Raw genomic sequence first — 19,470 nt, 5'->3', positions numbered from 1 at the left:
CATAATTTATCCCACTTTTCTAATCCTACATTGTGGCCAAAGTTTTTTGCCCAACTGATCATCGTTTCTTTTACTGTCTCTTCTTCCATTTCATATCTTAATAGGAGGTTGTAAATTTTTGTAATCATTTTTTTCAGGTCCTAATAAAACTTTATCTATGTCCAATTGTTCCCTATAAATGCCATATTGTTCCTGATCTTTTTAAAGTCTACTTTTTATTTGTAAATAGGGCCACCATTCCACCATTCCAAAATCTTTGCTTTTTTAGGTCTTGAACTGATTTTAATTCTCCTTTATCATCAAGTAGTTCTGCATATCATATCATTTTGCTCAGATCTGTGGTGTTTGGATGCAATATTGCTTCCATAGTGGATAACCAAATTGGGACTTTTGTATAATACTTCTTTTTGATTTTCTCCCAGACTTGTAGAAGAGCATTTCTTAATATATGTCTTTGGAAATATGTGTGATATTTATTTTTCCCGCCCCAGAGGAAGCTATGCCAACCTCTCTGAAGTTCATGGCCTTCTATCAATAGTATACGTTTGTTTCGTAGCTGGATCCAGTCTTTGAGCCATGTAAGAGATGCAGCTTGACAGTAGAGCTCCCAGTTTGGGAGACCAAAACTGCCTCTCTTGCTACTATCTTGCAATAGTTTACATTTCATGCACGGTTTCTTCCCTGACCAAATAAATTTCAGTGTAATTTTGTTTAGTTTTTAGCTTTTAGCTTTTCTCTAATTTAATCGGTACAGTTTGGAATAGATATAATAATTTGGGTAATATATTCATCTTTATAGTTGAAACTCTGCCAGTTAACAATATTTATAATTTAGACCAGTTTTCCAAATCCTTTTGAATTTGTTGTAAGAGTGTATCATAATTGTCTTTTTTTATCATAATACACTTTGCCAATAATTGTATTCCTAGATATTTGATTTTTTTAACTCTTGAGATCCCCAGTTTCTCCTCTAATACTTCGTTCTGTTTATTTGTTAAATTTGTGGTCAACATTTTAGTTTTATCTATCAAGTGTGCCTCCTTTCAAAACTCAAAGAAAAACCCCAACTCCATTTTTTGTAGGGAAAGGTATCTTTTACTGAGAATGAACTGATTGCAATGAAAGTAAAGCAAGTTCTGAATAATAGGTATGTCTTACATGTACAAGTTCCCACATAAATCCCTCCTCCCCCCAAAGTCAGGTTGTTGTGTCCAATCCACCTCTCCCTCAGGTGTCATGTGAGGGTCATCTTCAGATGATTTTATTTCTCTGGTATGCACGGACTGTTGGCTGTGAGTGTTATCAGTCTGCTTCTTAGGCTTTGAATTCAGTCTATTTATCTGCAGCAAGTTAAGTTTCATTTTTGTATTAACCCCCTCCCTCCATCTCATGGCAGCCGAAGCAGCTAGCCCTTAATTAAAGACACATTTCCCCTTCTCAATGCCTAGCACTAAAGATAGCAATAAAACAATTAGCTAACAATAAAACAATAAAGGTAGCAATCAGAGGCTGACATTATCTTTGTTTATTTTAAGCCCCACCACTTTACCAAATTGGTTTATATCTTTGAATAATAATTGTTTGGATTCTAAGGGTTCCTCAATAATAAATACCAAATCATCAGCAAATGCTTGCATTTTATATTCCTGTGATTTAATTTTTAATCCCTTTATTTCCGAATTATCTCTAATTTGTGACATTAATATTTCTGTTGAAAGGATGAATAACAGAGGAGATAGAGGGCATCCCTGTCGTACTCTTTTCTCTATATTAAAACTTTCTGTGGGTTCACCATTTATGATTATTTTTGCTCTCTGGGTAGAATAGATCGCTCTTAGCATTTCAATAAAGTTTTTTCCAAAATTCATTTCTATTAATTGATTAATCATAAAGTTCCAAATTAAGTTATCGAAAGCTTTCTGTGCATCCAAAAAAATCAAAGCTGCCTGCTTCTCCAGGTGAGCCTCATAATATTTGAGTGCATTTATAATGGTTCTTATATTGTTTTTTATGTCTCTGTTGGGCAAAAAAACATTTTGATCTAATTGAATAATTTCATTTAATATAATTTTAATTCTTTCTGGTATTATAGCCATAAATATCTTGTACTCAGCATTTAACAGCGAGATTGGCCTTTTTTTTTCAGTATTACTTTTGGGGATGAGTGTTATTAAGGCCTCCATCCAGGATTTTGGTATCTTCACATTCTCTAATACTTTATTATATATTTCCAATAATATATTTTCTAATGATTCTTGAAATTCCTTATAAAATTCAGCTGGGATTCTATTCAGGCCTGGAGTTCTATTATTAATTTGTTTTTGTATTGCGCTTTTCAATTTGAAGGTTATTATCCTCCCATTTAATGCTTCTTTAGTGAAATCTGGTATAGTTGGATGGCTCCTCTCTTGCAAATATCTCTTAATATCTTTTTTTTCTATTTTTTCTTGCCTTTACAAAGATTGAAAATAGTTTATTGCTATGGATTTTATTTTCTCATTCTGGAAATGTACTATTCCTTCTTCATCTTATAAATTTGGTATTAATTTCTTTTCCATTTCTTTTTTCAATTTATAAGCTAGCCATCTTCCCAGTTTATTGGCATTTTTGAAATAATTTTATCTAGCTACTCTGATTTTTTGAGCTACTTCTTCCTGCGTGATTAAGTTTAATTTGTGTTTAGTTATTTCTTTCTCTTCTTTGATTTCCTGGTTTAGAGGTTCTTTTTTGTAATTTTAATTCTAATTTTTCCAGTTTCCCCTGGAGTTCTATGTATTGTTTCTTTTTGTTTCTATTTTTTCATGCTATATACGCAATAGATATAACCCTCACATAGGCTTTCAGTGTGTCCCATACGTTTTGAGTGGTCATTTGTTTATTCCAGTTTTCTTTTAGGAAAGAATTCTTTTAGGAAGAATTCTAGTTCTTTTTTAACATATTGGATATAATTTTTTTCTTTACCACCCTCTCGTTCATGGTCCATCTTCCTTTCTTCCTAACTTCTCCTTTCCATTTAATTGTCATTGGGTTGTGGTCTGCCCAAGTATTCATTATAATTTCTATTTCTGATATTCCTTTTGCTGTTTCTGGGTCCATCCACGCCATATCTATCCTGGACCAGGATTGGTGAGGGTTGGAGAAAAAGGTATACTGATTTTTTTGCAGATTCATTTCTCTCCATATATCTTTTAAATTTAGTTCATAGACCATGTCAAAAAATATGGCTGGTAGTGTTTTTTTATCATAATTTTTTTTCATTCCAGTTTTATAATCTTTCTTTGGGTCTGCCACTCCATTAAAATCTCCTAGTATACAAATATTGTCTGGTTCTAATTTTACTAATTGTTCATGAAGTTTGCTATAATACTCTTTCTGCCTTATATTTGGTGCATATATATTCACAATTACTACTCTTTTTTGTTTTATGTAGATTTCTATCAATAATGTCCTTCCCTCTTTGTCTGCAAATAGTTGTTAGGGCTTTAGTCATTTTTTTATTTATTTACATTTATATCCCGCCCTTCTCCGAAGACTCAGGGCGGCTTACAGTGTATAAGGCAATAGTCTCATTCTATTTGTATATTTACAAAGTCAACTTATTGCCCCCCCAACAATCTGGGTCCTCATTTTACCTACCTTATAAAGGATGGAAGGCTGAGTCAACCTTGGGCCGGGTTTGAACCTGCAGTAATTGCAGGCTGCTGTGTTCTAATAACAGGCTTCTTACCAGCCTGACCTATCACGGCCCTTAGTCATTCCTTTATATATACTGCAATTCCCCGTTTTTTAGATTCAGCTAATGTTGTAAATAATTTCCCTAATTTGGGGACTTCCAGAATATAACTTTTTTCTTTTTGTTTATGCACCTCTTGTAGGCATATGATATCCATGTTTAATTTTTGCAATTTAGTAATTGTCTGTCTTCTTTGTATAGGTGAATTCAGTCCATTTATATTAACTGAGAATAGATTTACCTCTCTCCATCGTCTTACTTGTTGATTGCTCTTGTTTCTCTTCTTGGTTTTATCTCCTTTTGGTATCTTGTCTTTACTTCTTCTCTTTCTTGTTTTCCTTGTTCTGTCGGCTCACTCAGTTCTTGATCTGTTTCATTTTCCTCTGTCTAGCGTTCTTCTTGACTCATTGATTCCAGTTCCTCTCTACTATCTGATTCTTCTCCTAAACACTGTTCGTAAAATTCCTGGGCTTTGTTGACTGTGTCCACTCTTACTTTCTTGTCCTGCCAGGATATTAACATAGCTTCAGGAACTAACCAACGGAACATAATTTTTTGTTTTATCAGTTGTAGGGAGAGAAATTGATAAATCCTACATTTGTCTCTGATTCTTCTTGGTAATTGTTTGATGATTTCCTTTCCTTTATAAATTAATTGATCTCTCGTTTTTCTATAGATTTTACTTTTCACACTTTGGAGACTCACTCTATTGCTCATATGCAGATCCCATCCACTTAGAGAAGTAGTTCGGAATTTCTTTTTATTTGGAATCTTACCACTAATACTTTTTGCCGTTTTCCACTATTTCACTTCCTCGCCATTTGCTCTGGCCATCACGTCTCCAGACCTAGCCAAAAAACAGCTGGTCTCTTTCATGCCAGATTTTAGGGTTTCCACCCTCCACGGCGGGGAATCACCTTTCTCCCCATCGCCTCTGAGTTGTCCCCGTTCTATCGCTGTCCTCTTCAAGGTCCAACTTTACCATTACCAGACGCGAAAAATCGGGCAAAAAGAGTGGAGTCCCGTTTTTCTACACTGCACCAACGTGACACCACCCGGAAGTCTAAATTCTCCACTTAATACCAACTGAAATAGTTGTGTCCAGACCTGGGTATGGCATTTTAACAAAAATTCTGATGTTCAGTTTTTCTGAATTTTCTTAAAATGACATACTCAGGTCTGAAGACAAGTACTTGAGTTAGTGTTAAGCAATGGAGAATTTGATAGAATTTAATTTAAACTCATCTCAGCTACCTTTGAACATCAGGTACAAAGAAAGGCTGAAAATTACATCTTATGAGAAGGTGGAAGGATTTGTGCCGGTTCAAACTGCAGATATATTTTTTTCAACTTATCCAAGTTTATCCAAGTTTTTAAATTTATTTTTTCCTGTCAGCTCTCCTTCAGGGTCAGGCTTTTGATAGCCCACTGAAATGAAAGCAAGTTTTTAGAAAGTTTATTGGGGATACTGTGCTCAAGTTACAGAAATTTCAGCAAATGCATTACTTTCACTTTTAGAGCCCAATTTATCCTTCAGCTAGTTAAGGCAGCAATCCTCCCACACCATCTAAAAGCCTCTCATCCTTTTAGTAAATTTGAACTGGTGAATTATGTGAACTGGTGAGGAAACTGCTCTCTTCCCTAGTAACAGAAATGTCCAGGTGGCTAAGATATAAACATACTATGGGAAGAATTTGCTTTCAAAAGTATTTCAAAGCAAACCAGTTTGGAAAAAAAATTCCAAGGTGATGTTCTTCCTTTTTATCAATAAGGTTGTTGAGATGAATGGGTAATCACTGGACAGTGTCTCATTGGACAATCCTCTCTCCTGTGATCTAGAATTTCTTTGACTTTATGCCCTGCCATTAAATTACAAGATATAGGAGAAGAATAGACAACCTGGGGGTTGTGTCAAGAGAGGATTCAGCCTAGAATCATTACAAATACTACAAATCCAACCTCCCTTGAATTCTCTTAACTCTTATCTAGTGTCAGTTTAGTGCTGATGGTTATTGACTATTGACTAGATTCTTGTGTATAGGCATGAGCAATTTTCTGAACTGCAACTTATACGTGATCCTGATTCTTCATGTGAGGGCCTTTGTGGGTAATGACAAATAAGCAACTGGCTTAGAATGATGGGAAGATGTGCCAAGGAAACACCAAGCTGGTGCCCCCTGTGCAGAACCTCAGGGAAGAAAAAGCTCAAAAACATTACTAAGAGAAAACTTAAGTCCATCACCATGAGAATGAAATTTTTAAAAAGTTGCTTTCAAAGGAGGGGAAAAAAGTTGAGGAAATTCCCCCAAAGTTTTGGAATAGCATTTCTGGCTAAAGGAAACAAAAGAATACCAGTTAGAAGGTTATCTTTCTCAAAGACCTTTGAGAAGGAGTCAAAGTAGGCTGGGTTGTAGGCTGGGTTGTCCACAACACACCACTAGTGTAGCTGAACACTAGATGCTCTTGTATTTTAAAAAATGGATAAAATAGGCGGTTAACATTTTTCCCCTTTCTTTTTTTAGATCTGAGGAATGGAAGAAAGTGACCAAAACAGAGCGCACAAGATTAGGTCTCACCCTTGAAAATAATGGAGAATTTTGGTGAGCTCAGTTAATCAATGTCCATGTCATATTTAGTTTTGCTTCCAATAATCCTTAGTGGTGGTGTCTTCTCTGCACAAAAAACTATTTTTTCCTGGTACAAATTCCCATCATTCATTCATTCATTCATTCATTCGTTTGTTTGTTTGTTCGTTCTCTCTTCTATGCCATTCAACTTCTAATTGCACAGAGCAGTGAACATAGGAAATAATAAAGAAACAGAAAATTCAAAAACACTCAATAGCATGCCTTATAATGATACTAACTAACTTGAATAGGTTCTCACTCATAACATCCCTTGAATGTTCTCTTCCCAAATCCATCTTTTAATTTTGTTACAGAAACACATCTAGGAGGAGCTAATTCAATATATAAGCGGAAGCTGTTTCATAAAAGTGGGACACCATTCTTGAGAAGAATCTGCTATGGGACTCCTTTGGAGATAGCATCTTCATCAAGATCTCTCCCAGATCTTACCAGATGGAGAGATTTGGTGGAGAATAGGCAGCCTCAAAGATAGCTAGACTTTGAGCCATGTAGGGTTTTAGTATTCAGTTATGTAGGAAAAAATAAAAAGACCACTCCTGGCAGAGAATCTTAGCTTTTGAGTAGCAAACAGATGACCCTTTGGTGTTTAGTTTGCCCTGTAGTGGTCGATCAATCTAACATACAACTATAGGTAGTCCTTGACTTTCAAAGTTCATTTAGTGACCATTCAAAGTTACAACAGCACTGAAAAAAGTGACTTATGACTGTTTTTCATAGTTACAACCTTTGCAGCATCCCCATGAACATGTGATCAAAATTCAGATGCTTGGTAACTGGTTCATATTTATGACCCCTGCTGTGTCCCAAGATCATGTGATCCTCTTTTGCAACCTTCTGACAAGCAAAGTCAGTGGGGAAGCCAGATTCATTTAACAACTAGGTTACTAACTTGTCTGATTCACTTAACAACTGTGATAAGAAAAGTCGTAGAATGGGACAAAACTCACTTAACAAATGTCTCACTTAACAATAGTAATTTTGACTCAATTGTGTTCGTAAATCGAGGACTACCTGCAAAACTTTAATCCAGTCAGATGTATAAACCCAAGTTGGTCTATTCTTTAACTTTAGTCAATGACCAATATTTCATTTAGAAAGGTGTAAAGGTTAAAACTTGCTACCTAAAATAAAACCAAATATTATGGTATAATAGCACTAGTGACTATTAAACTATGACCACTAACTGTTGTGGGAAGTAACATTCAGCAAATCTGGTGGTGGATCTTTGGTTGCTCTTTAATAATTCATATGTCCATCTGCAGGGATTCCAAAGAATTTACTCTTTATTCCTCCAAACCCTTCAGAAAAAGAATTGAAAAGATTGATGGGAAAAGGGTGAAAAACAATTTTAGGTTTGTTTTCCCAGCCTCAGCTGATATCAGATCTAAGAAGCAGACTTAGATCTCCATTGTGGGGGAGGTGTTATTTTTATATGAAAAAGAAACTCACATCTCTGCTCACCCACCCACCATTAATTAAATAATGTGCTTAAGTTTTTTTCTTTTTTAATGCACTACGAATCAGGATGACATTTGAAGACTGGTGCAAAAACTTCACTGATGTGGACATTTGTCGGATTGTGAATACCTCTTTCTTCAGTATCCATAAGACCTGGGAAAAGAAAATGATCCGTGGACAGTGGACAAAGAATCCAAATGCCATGTTAAATCGCTCTGGAGGGAGTTTAAACAACGAAGCCACCTTTCTCCAAAACCCTCAGGTTTTCATATAATTTACATTTGATGCATACATAATTTGGGTCTTCTGTGGGCATAAACCTAAACCTAAAAATATTTATTGTTCCAGTATTTGAGGGGCTCCTACAAAGACAAAGGAGTCAAACTATTTTCTAAAGCACCAAAAGGCAATAGAAGAAACAATTTTTGGAAACTAACCAAGGAGAGAAGCAGCTTACCTGTAGAACTAAGGAAAAATTTCCTAACAGTGAGAGTAATTAACCAGTTGAACAGCTTGCCTCTAGAAGTTTTGGGGGCTTCATCACTGGAGGCTTTCAAAAATGAGACTGGACAACCATTTGGCAGGAGTTCCGAGTTCCCTTCCACTCTATTCTACGTTCTGTGACCTCCTTTATCTTGCATTTTGATCTTCAGCATCTCTCCAGCTGAAAGAATTACAGGTAGCTTATATGTTTAGAGATAGTTTAAAGTTACAATGACACTGAAAAAAGTGATTGGCAGCCAGTCCCTGCACGTAACCACTGTTGCAGGATCCCCACGGCCATGAATAAAAATTCAAACAATTGATAACCGGCATCCATTAATGACAGTTGCAGCATCCCAGGATCATATGATCTCCACTTGCAATCTTTCTGGCTGGTTTCCTCCCCCCACCCCCAAGCAAAATTGGGGGGGGAGGGGGAAGAGGGTGGATTTACCATATTTTTTCGGAATATAAGAAGCACTTTCCGCCCCCCGCCCCCCCCCCCAAAAAGAGACTGAAAATTTGGATGTGTCTTATATGCCAAATGTAGCCCACCCCACCCACCGGGTGCCACCCTTCGGCCTCCGCATGTCATCTTCCTTGCTGCAGAGATTGTCACAGACAATGGCTTAGCAATTTTGGATACCACACATTGCATTTTCAGCCTCCAAATGCTTCTGTTTGAGAGCCTTTCTAGGCTGCGGGGATCACCAAAACACATCACCGCTGATCACCACCCAAAAATGTGACACGTTTGGAGACTGAAAATGGGACGCACGATGCCCAAAATGGCTCACCGGAACAGCTCCTGCCTTCTCTTACCCCTTCCATGCTTCACCTCCTTTAATCACTGGAGCGCCTTTCAACGATCAGCTGTGCTTTTGAAGCTGTTTTTTAGCCTCAACGAGGAGTGTGTGAGTGAAGCATCCGCTCAAAACCAGCGAACTAATGTGTTGAAGCTGACCAGGCTAAGGTCGCTAGCCAGATGAATACCTGGTAGGCAGAAATTTCCCCCCCCCTATTTTCTTCCCCAAAAACTAAGGTGCCTCTTATACTCTGGTGTGTCTTATACTCCAAAAAATATGGTAATCATCTAGAGTTGAACCATCTGCTTCAACTCTACACTTGCTACGATGTCCTTGAAAAGGTTTCAGGCTCTCACAGTCTTCAGCAGAATCATGCAGTTTTTGTTTCTCCATCTAACCCATTCTAAAGCAACACCCCTAATGCAAGTTGAAACGAAGAGGCACGTAGCTGCAAAGTTTCTTCCTTGACAGATTACCTGTATATCGACTTCAGTTGAAAAGATTTCTTCTAGAGTAGCAATGCACAGGTGCCCCAACCACTCAGTCCCAAAGGTTACAGTTGACTTTTTAATGATGTTCCAGAACTGCATATTAAAAATGGTCACAGGTAGACCTCAACTTACAACAGTTCATTTAGTGACTGTTCAAAGTTACAACAGTGCTGAAAAATGTGACTTATGACTGTTTTTCACAGTTATGACATTTGTAGCATCCCCTTAACCATGTAAACAAAATTCAAATGCTTGGCAACTGCCCTGTATTTATGACCATTGCTTTGTTCCAAGATCATGTGATCCCCTTTTTTGACCTTCTGACAAGCAAAGGCAATGGGGAAACAGATTCACTTCACAACCAAGTTAATAACTTATCAACTTCAATGATTCACTTAACAAGTGTGGCTAGAAAGGTTGTAAAATGGGCCAAAACTCACTTAACAGTCTCAGTTAACAACAGAAAATTTCGGCTCAATTTTGCTCGGAAGTTGAGGACTACCTGTCTAGGGCCTGACCTGACACAGGACAAGACAGGATAAAACCATCTTTGGGTTTCTTTTTGCTTGTATTTACATCAAGCAGGAGAACCTTTACCATTTCAAACATCGATGTCTTAGTGTTAGAGGTGGCTCCATGACTAATGTGCATTCAAATTTAGCAATAAATCTTGGAAATTTTTTGGGAGGTGGGATTGATGGAGGGAATTGTTTGCATATGCATAAGCTAGAAGTTCACTTTTGAAATCATGAGAAGGATATAAGCATTTATCTCCTGAAATCACTTTCTTGCTCATCCTCAGTTTGGCATTATCTACATTCTTCTGCACATGAGAGAGTTTAATACTGGTCCATGTTATGTTCCACGGGTTTTTATATCAGCACACTACTTTTATGCATTGCATAGTTTAAAAATTCTGCAAAAAATATTGGACTAAACACATATTCAAAGGATTGTAGAATCATAGAATTCTAGAACTGGAAGAGACCATGGAGGTAGAATAGAATAGAACCAAGATGGAAGGGACCTTGGAGGTCTTCTACTCCAACCCCCTACTCAAGCAGGATAGCCTATCCCATTTCAGATAAGAGGCTGTCCAGTTTCTTCTTAAAAACATCCAGTGATGAAGCACCTACAACTTCTGAAGGCAAGCTGTTCCACTAGTTAATTGTTCTCACAGTTAGGAATTTTCTCCTTAATTGCAGGTTGCTTCTTTCCTTGATTAGTTTCCATCCATTGTTTCTTTTCCTGCCTTCTGGTGCTTTGGAAAATATATTGACCCCCCTCTTCTTTGTGGCAGCCCCTCAAATACTGGAATACTGCTATCATATCACACTTAGTCCTCCTTTTCTCTTTTTTCTCTCTCTTTTTTTAATCTTTTCTCTGTTGGTCTTCTATCTCTGTTGGTCTTCTAATCACTTGCTCAAGGCAGAAGTCCTTATACTATCTTGGACAAATGGTTGCCCAATCTACTCTTGAAAACCTCCAGGGATGGAGCAGCCAAAACCTCAGAAGGCAACATTTAAACCAATTCTCTCTCCAGATACTGTATACACTTCTAAAACTATTTCAGTATTTTATTTTCTGTGATAATCTGCATTATGACATTTTGAGAAATTATACCCTCTGGTGACTAAATTTCATCAGACGTTTTGGTATCAAAGTTCCGAAATATCAGATTTCACATCCAATTGTCTATTTGAAAGTAGGCATACACCGTTTTTATCCCTCAACTATCCCAAAATAAACATAATCACTTCAGCTCCTTAAGGTTTAAAAAGAATAAAAGTGGTACAGAAAACTAATCCTTGAGTTTCATTCTACAGGTTGAACTTTGATCCACCTCCTATTCATTGCCCTATGTCACTACATTTTTTTACATAACAAGCTTGGAGCTAGGCTAGTTACATGTTTGGCATTTCAGCTTACAACATTGGCCAATCAGATATCTTCAGAGGTTCCATCAATAAGGCTGATAAGAATTAATCTCCAGGAGGTTTAGTATTTTCCAAGTGTCTATTTCAACATCCAAAGATTCTTCAAGTTGGGATATTAATGGCATTGATCTTCAAAACATCTGGCCTGTTGGGGAAAGTTGAATTAACTGCTGTTTGAGGTTACTATATGCAGACACATGTATAGCACTGGAAAGATCTGTCTATCAGCCTACACAAGGCCTTAGTAACAGCTGCTTCCCAACTCTTCGATTGTCTGTTTTCATAAGCTACACTTTCATAGCAGTTTTGTCTGTATTTGTTTTTTTCAGTATATTTTTGTTGTAAAGAAGGTGGAAGACAAGGTCTTGATCTCTCTACAGCAGAAGGACCAACGGATTCACCGGAAAGAAGGGGCAGGAGATAATCTTGTTATTGGCTTTGAAATTTTCAAGGTAGGTCTCCATCCACCGGTACTCGAGACAATTGCTCTGAAGAATTGATGTATCATCTATCTTGTATTTTTGTTCTTCATGTACAGATAGACCTCACTTAACTAGCACCTGTTCAGTAACTGAAGTTACAACAGTATTGAACAAATGGGATTTACAAGTGGTCCTTGAAATTGCAGCTGTTGCAGTGTCTCTATAGTCACATGTTTGTGACTTGGTGCTCTTGGCAACCAGTGCGCAATTATAATGGTTATTGCATATGATTACCAGTTGTAACCTCCATTGCTGGCTTCCAGCAGGCAAAGTCAATGGGAAATTGGCAGGAAGTTATAAGTTGTGGTCATGGGATTTCATGTTTTATGACCATACAGGATTTGCTTAACAAAGCAACCAGAACTGTCATTATAAATCATATGATTTTCTGCTCATATGTGACAGAGTTGCCAGTTCCAATTACCATAGGTAAGCAAGGGTGACCTATAAGGTTTTTTTCACATATATTTGCATCCAGTTTTGGTTACTACAATATAAAAAAGCTGTTGAGACTTTAGAAAGAGAGCAAAGAAGAGCAACATAAATGATTAGGGGGATCAAAGCTAAAACATATCAAAAACAGTTGCCGGAATTAGCTATGTCTAGTCTAGTGAAAAGAAGGACTATGGATGACATGATAGCAATGTTCCAATATTTGAGGGGCTACCACAAAGAAGAAGGGACGTGGTGGCTCAGGGGCTAGGACGTTGAGCTTGTTGATCGAAAGGTCGGCAGCTCAGTGGTTCTAATCCCTGGTGCTGCCGTGTAACGGGGTGAGCTCCCGTTACTTGTCCCAGCTTCTGCCAACCTAGCAGTTTCGAAAGCACGTAAAAATGCAAGTAGAAAAAATAGGGACCACCTTTGATGGGAAAGTAACTGCGTTCCTTGTGCCTTTGGCGTTGAGTCATGCCAGCCACATGACCACGGAGATGTCGTTGGACAGTGCTGGCTCTTCAGCTTTGAAACGGAGATGATCACCGCCCCCTAGAGTCAGGAACGACTACCATGTATGTGCGAGGGGAACCTTTACCTTTTTACCACAAAGAAGAGGGGGTCAACCTATTCTCCAAAGCACCCGAAGGCAGGACAAGAAGCAATGGGTGGAAACTAATCAAGGAGAGAAGCAACCTGGAACTAAGGATAACGTTTCTGACAGTGAGAATAATTAACTAGTGGAAGGGCTTGCCTCCAGAAATTGTGGGGGCTCCAACACTGGTAATTTTTAAGAGATTGGAAAAATGTTTGTCTGAAATGGTATAGGGCAGTGTTAGTGAACCTTTTCGGCATTGAGTGCTGAAATGAGTACACGCACGTGCGCGTGCCAGGAACCAGAACAGCAGCTGCCTGGTGCACATGTGCACACCAGGAAGATGATCTTCCGGTTTCTGGCGCATGCATGCACACCGGCCAGCTGGTCTTCGCATGGGCATATGCACCAGAAACTGGAAGACCAGGTGGGCGGTGCACATACGTGTGTTGGAAACCAGAAGATCATCTTCCTGGCATGTGCAGGCACACCGGATGGCTGCTCTTCCAGTTTCCGACGACTAGCTGGCCAGTGCTCTGGAACTGAGAAGAGCAACAGGCGATTGCTTGCATGCCCGGAGAGATGCTCTATGTGCCACTTCCAGCACGTGCGCCATAGGTCCGCCATCATGGGTATAGGGTCTCCTGCTTGAGCAGGAAGTTGGACTAAAAAATATCTAAAGTGCCTTCCAACTCGAAATTATGCTTCTGTTATTTCTTGAACAGCAGTTGTTTAATGCAGTCGAGCTTAATTGTTGGAATCCAGCATATGAAAATAGCCTTTAACAAGCCAAGCCCTCTGTGAATAAGAACATGCCATACTACATTTGTTTTCCAACCTTAGGTGGAGGATAACCGAGAATATCGCTTGCACCAATTGAATATACAAGAGAGGATAACTAACTTTACCTACCTGAACAATCGCACTGTGTATTTAAAAGTGCTTCTCAAGCAAGGCCGATACCTTTTGATCCCAACCACTTTTTCTCCAAACACTGAAGGGGAATTTATTCTGAGGCTCTTCACAGATGTTCCATCAGCACTCAGGTAGTACTTCTGGCAATAGGGCTTTTTGTTTTCTCTTCCCCACTTTTGCTAGCCTTCGCTGAAACTTCCAAACATTTGATAAAGGAAGACTGACCCAAGGCAAGAAGGAAGCAAGATATTCATGGAATTATGGTGAACAAGAGGAACACTCCAGACCATTTGGTGGTGATTATGTTTTGTGTCTGTGTAATGAAAACACTATTCATTCAGTTCCTCATTGAGTTTTCATTCACATAAGGGCACTGCTCCTCACTGCATCAGTGGCAATTAGGTATCACTAGATGATACCATGGAATGACAACTATTGTTCGAAATGCATTGAAATTAATCATCCATATGTTATTTTGGTTGTAATTTTTATCATCATAAATAACTGTCTAATGACTTATAGACAATATCTGGAGTGACTGATAAAGGCAAATATTTGTAGCTCAGGGTGGAAATGAGGGGTCCTTAGTGCTCTCTGATCTTGGTTGTTTTCTTGCAGATGTTTCATCACCTAACTAGGTAACATCATGAATTCTACCGCAAGTTCAATGAGCACCAAAGACCCCCTAATATCTGTAGTCACTCAAAACAATGAACTAAAATAAAACCACCATTAATGTGTATCATTTAGCAGATTTTATTTTTAGCCCAGTATATATTAATTATGCTAACAATCCTGGCTAATCCTTGGCTTGTACATATTGTATGAACTACTAGGCTATAACGTTCTGATGGAATGTATTATATCTACTAATCTTTCTCTCCAACCTACATACCTATTTCACTTTGATATTTCAGGGAGCTGAAACTGAACAAGCCCAGACTGTCTTGCCTGGATATCCTTCTAGGTGTCCCTAAGAGGATGTCCCTCGTTAAAGTCTACAGGGTGGAAGGACTCCAGAGTCAAAACAATCATGGGGGTAAGTCCTGCCAAAATGTTATCCAAGCAATGAAAAGTCGAGTGAAGCCAAAATTTAAAAAATCATTTGTTTGCTACTAGTGCCCATCTGTGGTTCACTGAAGGAGTTATTGCTTAGATCCAACCAGTGCAAAATTGTCAAAAGACTAACCATTTAGAAATGTCCATGCTTGGATTCACATTTACAATTTTCGATGTAACGCAGAAGAATCATGTGGCTATTTCAATGGTTCAAAATAGAGCATAGAAAAATAAGATTGGAAAGGATCGTGAAGTTTTCTAGTCCATCCCCCTGCCATTGGTAGGAAATCCTGTGCCATTCTGGACAAATGAGTCTTCTGGAAAACTTCATGAACCCATAACTTCTGGAGGCAACCTGTTCCACTGATTAATTGTCCTCATTGTCAGGAAATTCTGCCTTAGGTCCAGTTTGGCTCTCTCTTTAATAATCTTCCACCCCATTACGTCTTGTCCTGCCCTCAGGGGCTTTGAAGAATAGGTCAACCTCCTCTTCTCTATGACAGCCCCTCAAGTACTGGAATATTTCTATTATATTACCCTTAGTCTTTCTCTTTGTTAGACCAGACATACCTAGCTCCCTCAATCATTCATCATATGGTTTAGTCTCCAGACCCCCCTAATCATCTTGGTTGGCCTTCTCTGCATTCTTTCTAGAGTCTCAACATCTTTTTGTATTGTGATGACCAGAACAGGATGTATTGAGCATTTGTCCACGCTGTTGTACATATCAAGCATCCACCGCTGGTTTTGCTAAATATGTGCTTTTGCTGATAAAATAGTAATTGATTTCTACCTTCCTCCAGCCTTAATCAATATCAGAATGGCCTACTAACACATGGGCAATGCAAAAGCCAATTTACTTGAAAGTCAACCAGTGCCCTCTGCTGTCTAAATACTGCTTTCAGATGCTTTTCTACTACTTTCCTTAACAGCAGGAAAAACCTATAAATGAAATTAAATTGTTTGCCTCTCAACCAGAATTAGATCTTGGGTTAGCAAATGGCAAATGGATTTTTTTCTCCATTATCTTGCTCTGGATCCTTTTAAAAGGAGAAAAAGAAAACCGGATCCAAGTGAAGACTGGGTGACTTTCTGAATGCATTAACTAATGATAGACCAGCCTGCCCTAAAACCAGCTTGTTCCCTTTGCAAGTATGTTTTCTTGTTTCAGCCAGACCTGAAATTTCTGTTGTATGTGTTTTGCTGATTGTGTTGAGGAGGTCTATAGTTGGCAGAATCATCCTTTTCTCCTTTTTTATATATGGGGATAATGACTGCAAGCCCCCAATCCTTGGGGGCTTGGCAATAGGTGTCTGTGAAGGTGAAGAGCAAGACCAGAGTTGGGGCCCACAAGTTTAGGCTGTTTTTAATGGCCTCTGGAGGGATTAGATCTTCCCCTGGGATCTCTTTTATTCTTAGTTGAGCAACAAGATTCTTGCTTTCTGTCTGTACCTGAATGCACTGTTAGAGTTTGAGTGATCACAAGGGGAAAGATAAAGGAAGGAACTGAAAGAGTATAAGAGTGATAACAAAAGGCAAAAGGTATGGGATGTTGAAAGATGTCAGGCCCCAAGAACCAAGAATGACAGTTAGTTTTGAGTAGTTTCTGTATTGTTGTTTACCTGTAGGTAGAATCTTGTCAGACTAAAGCAACTATTTGAATATAACTACAGATATATTCTGTTAATTGCTGGGAAGGGGCTGCCTTTGCTCTCTTCCTGCCTACCAGACATTGCAAGCTTCATTGTCTCTTTGCCCTCTGAGAGGCAGACCTTCCTTCCTGGGAATCCAAACTATATTCCACCACAAAAAAGGCCTTATGAACTGTGTGCACCTTTCATGTGCCTGAATCAGGTGGACAGCAATCCTCTTCACAGATGAAGACAGAGGAGTTAGCAGAGCTAAAGGAATCTAGTGTCATTTCACTGAAATATAAATGTAACTAAATTGTAGCTCAAGCAACTGAACACAGTTAATCATAACTCCCCACATATTTAATCATCTTCCCAATCTGTTGCATCAAAAATGAACATTTGGCAGAGTCTTGGGGAACCTCACAGTCAAGATTTCTAATAATTGGTTGCAGTTCTGGGACTCTGGGCTATTTTATTCCTAGATAGTAAATTCTACAAAGAACAGAAAGATCTGAGCCCTCTTCTATGTTACACTCATGGGACGTTTCCCAGCACCAGTTGTCTGAGTATCTCAGATGGGGCCTGTTATTCACAGGCCCCATCTTATTTCACCTTATTCAGCAAATCCTAAATGTTAATTGAGTAGTCCTGAGGGCAACATCTAACTATCATACTTAAAAGTAGTGAAGTGCTAGTACCACTTTATAATGCCTTGGTAAGGCCACACTTGGAATATTGCATCCAGTTTTGGTCGCCACGATGTAAAAAAGATGTTGAGACTCTAGAAAGAGTGCAGAGAAGAGCAACAAAGACGATTAGGGGACTGGAGGATAAAACATATGAAGAACGGTTGCAGGAACTGGGCATGTCTAGTTTAACGAAAAGAAGGACTAGGGGAGACATGATAGCTGTGTTCCAATATCTCAGGGGCTGCCACAAAGAAGAGGGAGTCGGGCTGTTCTCCAAAGCACCTGAGGGTAGAACAAGAAGCAATGGGTGGAAACTGATCAAAGAAAGAAGCAACTTAGAACTAAGGAGAAATTTCCTGACAGTTAGAACAATTAATAAGTGGAACGACTTGCCTTCAGAAGTTGTGAATGCTCCAACACTGGAAATTTTTAAGAAAATGTTGGATAACCATCTGACTGAGATGGTGTAGGGTTTCCTGCCTGGGCAGGGGGTTGGACTAGAAGGCCTCCAAGGTCCCTTCCAACTCTGATGTTATGTTATGTTATGTTATGTTATGTTATGTTATGTTATGTTATGTTATGACACCATGTCATGGATGCTTCCATAAAAATGATAAAGGAGTTTCTATTTACAACATAAATGTGTGGTTAGTCACAAAAGTGACTGGAGGTGACTATTATGCATCCCATGGATTCCAAAAATAATAAACAAAGAAGTCCTAAACCAAACCTCACCAAAAATATCACTTGAAGTCAAGTTCACCAAACAGAGGCTGTCCTCCTTTAGTCATGTCATGCAAGCTGACTCACTCGAAAAGTCAATCATGCTGGGAGTGATCAATGGAAAAAGGAGAAGGGGCTGCCCTAGTCCCCATTGGCTGGACACTATAAAGCAGCTGCCCCCAACATTTTGGGCACTAGTGATCAGCTCCATGGAGAAATGTTTTTCTGCGGACCGGAGGAGGCGTGCTTACACAGGTTGCCTACATCCCACACCTGTGTGGATGGGCTTCATTCATTTGTATGGCCTGGTTTCTGACATGCCAGGACTGGTGCCAGACTGTGGCCCAGGAGTTGGGGACCCTTGCTGGAAAGGATGACACTGGAATGACCATGGCAGATCTGAAGGAGATGGTGTGAAACAGAGGGGGATGGAGAGTGCCCAAGGTCAGACACGACAGAATGGCTGACAATGATGACAGTAATAAAATATGCTTTTTAGTAGATAAGCCAGTGAAGTTGCCTTCTTCTCAATTGCTCAGAGCTTAAAAACTATAGAAAAAAGAGGCAGGACCTTGATTGTCACTCTCAGCTTGACTCTTGGCCCCCTTCTCCATGGATGCTCCAAATCTAGAAAACAGATGTTTAAGTTATCAGTGTGTTCCATAGAGCTTCACAATAACACAGCCCACCCCTTGGCATTTGGCAGCCACAAACATTTGTTTTATTGATCTGTTGGTGGTGCCCTGAAAAGCTGAGAAAGCACCTCACTTCTCTTCCTAGCTTCCTCAGGGGATGTCAGATGCTAAAAGCATTCTGCAGAGAACCTTTAAAAATAGCAGGTTAAGCAGAAAAGCAGCTCAGTTTCTAAACCGTTTTGTGGTTTGCTTATTTTGCTTATTTGGGACCCTGACAACAGCAAGATGATGATTTATTTTTACTGTCCTATGGCATTCAACAAAATTGCAGCCTATTAAATTAAACCTGGCAACTAATTGGACAATCTGTGGTCTGGCGGTGGATATCTCAAAGAAGCGACTTAGCTGGTTTAAGACATAGCTCCATGCAGGATCACTACTGAATTAAGGGGAAATATTATAATCAAATTGTTTGAATCAACACTTCTAAACATGTTCTTATAGACCTGTTCTTTATATTTTTTCCCCTGGCAGGTTTTATTTTTAGACCATTCAGAAACTGGTTGTTTTATTTTCTCAATTTTAGAACTCAATGACTTTTTCAAGAATAGATAACAAATTCATAACCTAGATCAATGCCTCAAAATCAAGAGAACAGTTTTATTTCCAGTTATGCAATTTGTCTTCCTTGCCAGGCCTAATCAATCCAGAGCCTCTCATACAATGGGGAACTCTCTATAATTCAGCACT

At 38.8% G+C, this 19,470-nt stretch overlaps 1 protein-coding gene across 2 annotated transcripts in view; it reads left to right on the top strand.

Moving 5' to 3' along the window:
* The window catches only part of CAPN6 (calpain 6), an 80,767-nt gene that overhangs the window by 49,858 nt on the left and 11,439 nt on the right, over positions 1 to 19,470 (top strand). For both annotated transcript variants that reach the window (XM_058197003.1, XM_058197004.1), the window contains exons 7-11: positions 6,256 to 6,333; positions 7,906 to 8,101; positions 11,886 to 12,008; positions 13,909 to 14,111; positions 14,898 to 15,019. In XM_058197003.1, the coding sequence (XP_058052986.1) occupies positions 6,256 to 6,333; positions 7,906 to 8,101; positions 11,886 to 12,008; positions 13,909 to 14,111; positions 14,898 to 15,019 (722 nt within the window). The remainder of the gene's footprint in view (positions 1 to 6,255; positions 6,334 to 7,905; positions 8,102 to 11,885; positions 12,009 to 13,908; positions 14,112 to 14,897; positions 15,020 to 19,470) is intronic.

The sequence above is a fragment of the Ahaetulla prasina genome, chromosome 11 (genome assembly GCF_028640845.1).
Source record: "Ahaetulla prasina isolate Xishuangbanna chromosome 11, ASM2864084v1, whole genome shotgun sequence".
In the NCBI taxonomy this organism is placed as follows: domain Eukaryota; kingdom Metazoa; phylum Chordata; class Lepidosauria; order Squamata; family Colubridae; genus Ahaetulla; species Ahaetulla prasina.
Note: the sequence above shows the minus strand (reverse complement) of the source record. Positions and strands in the feature narration are given on the sequence as shown.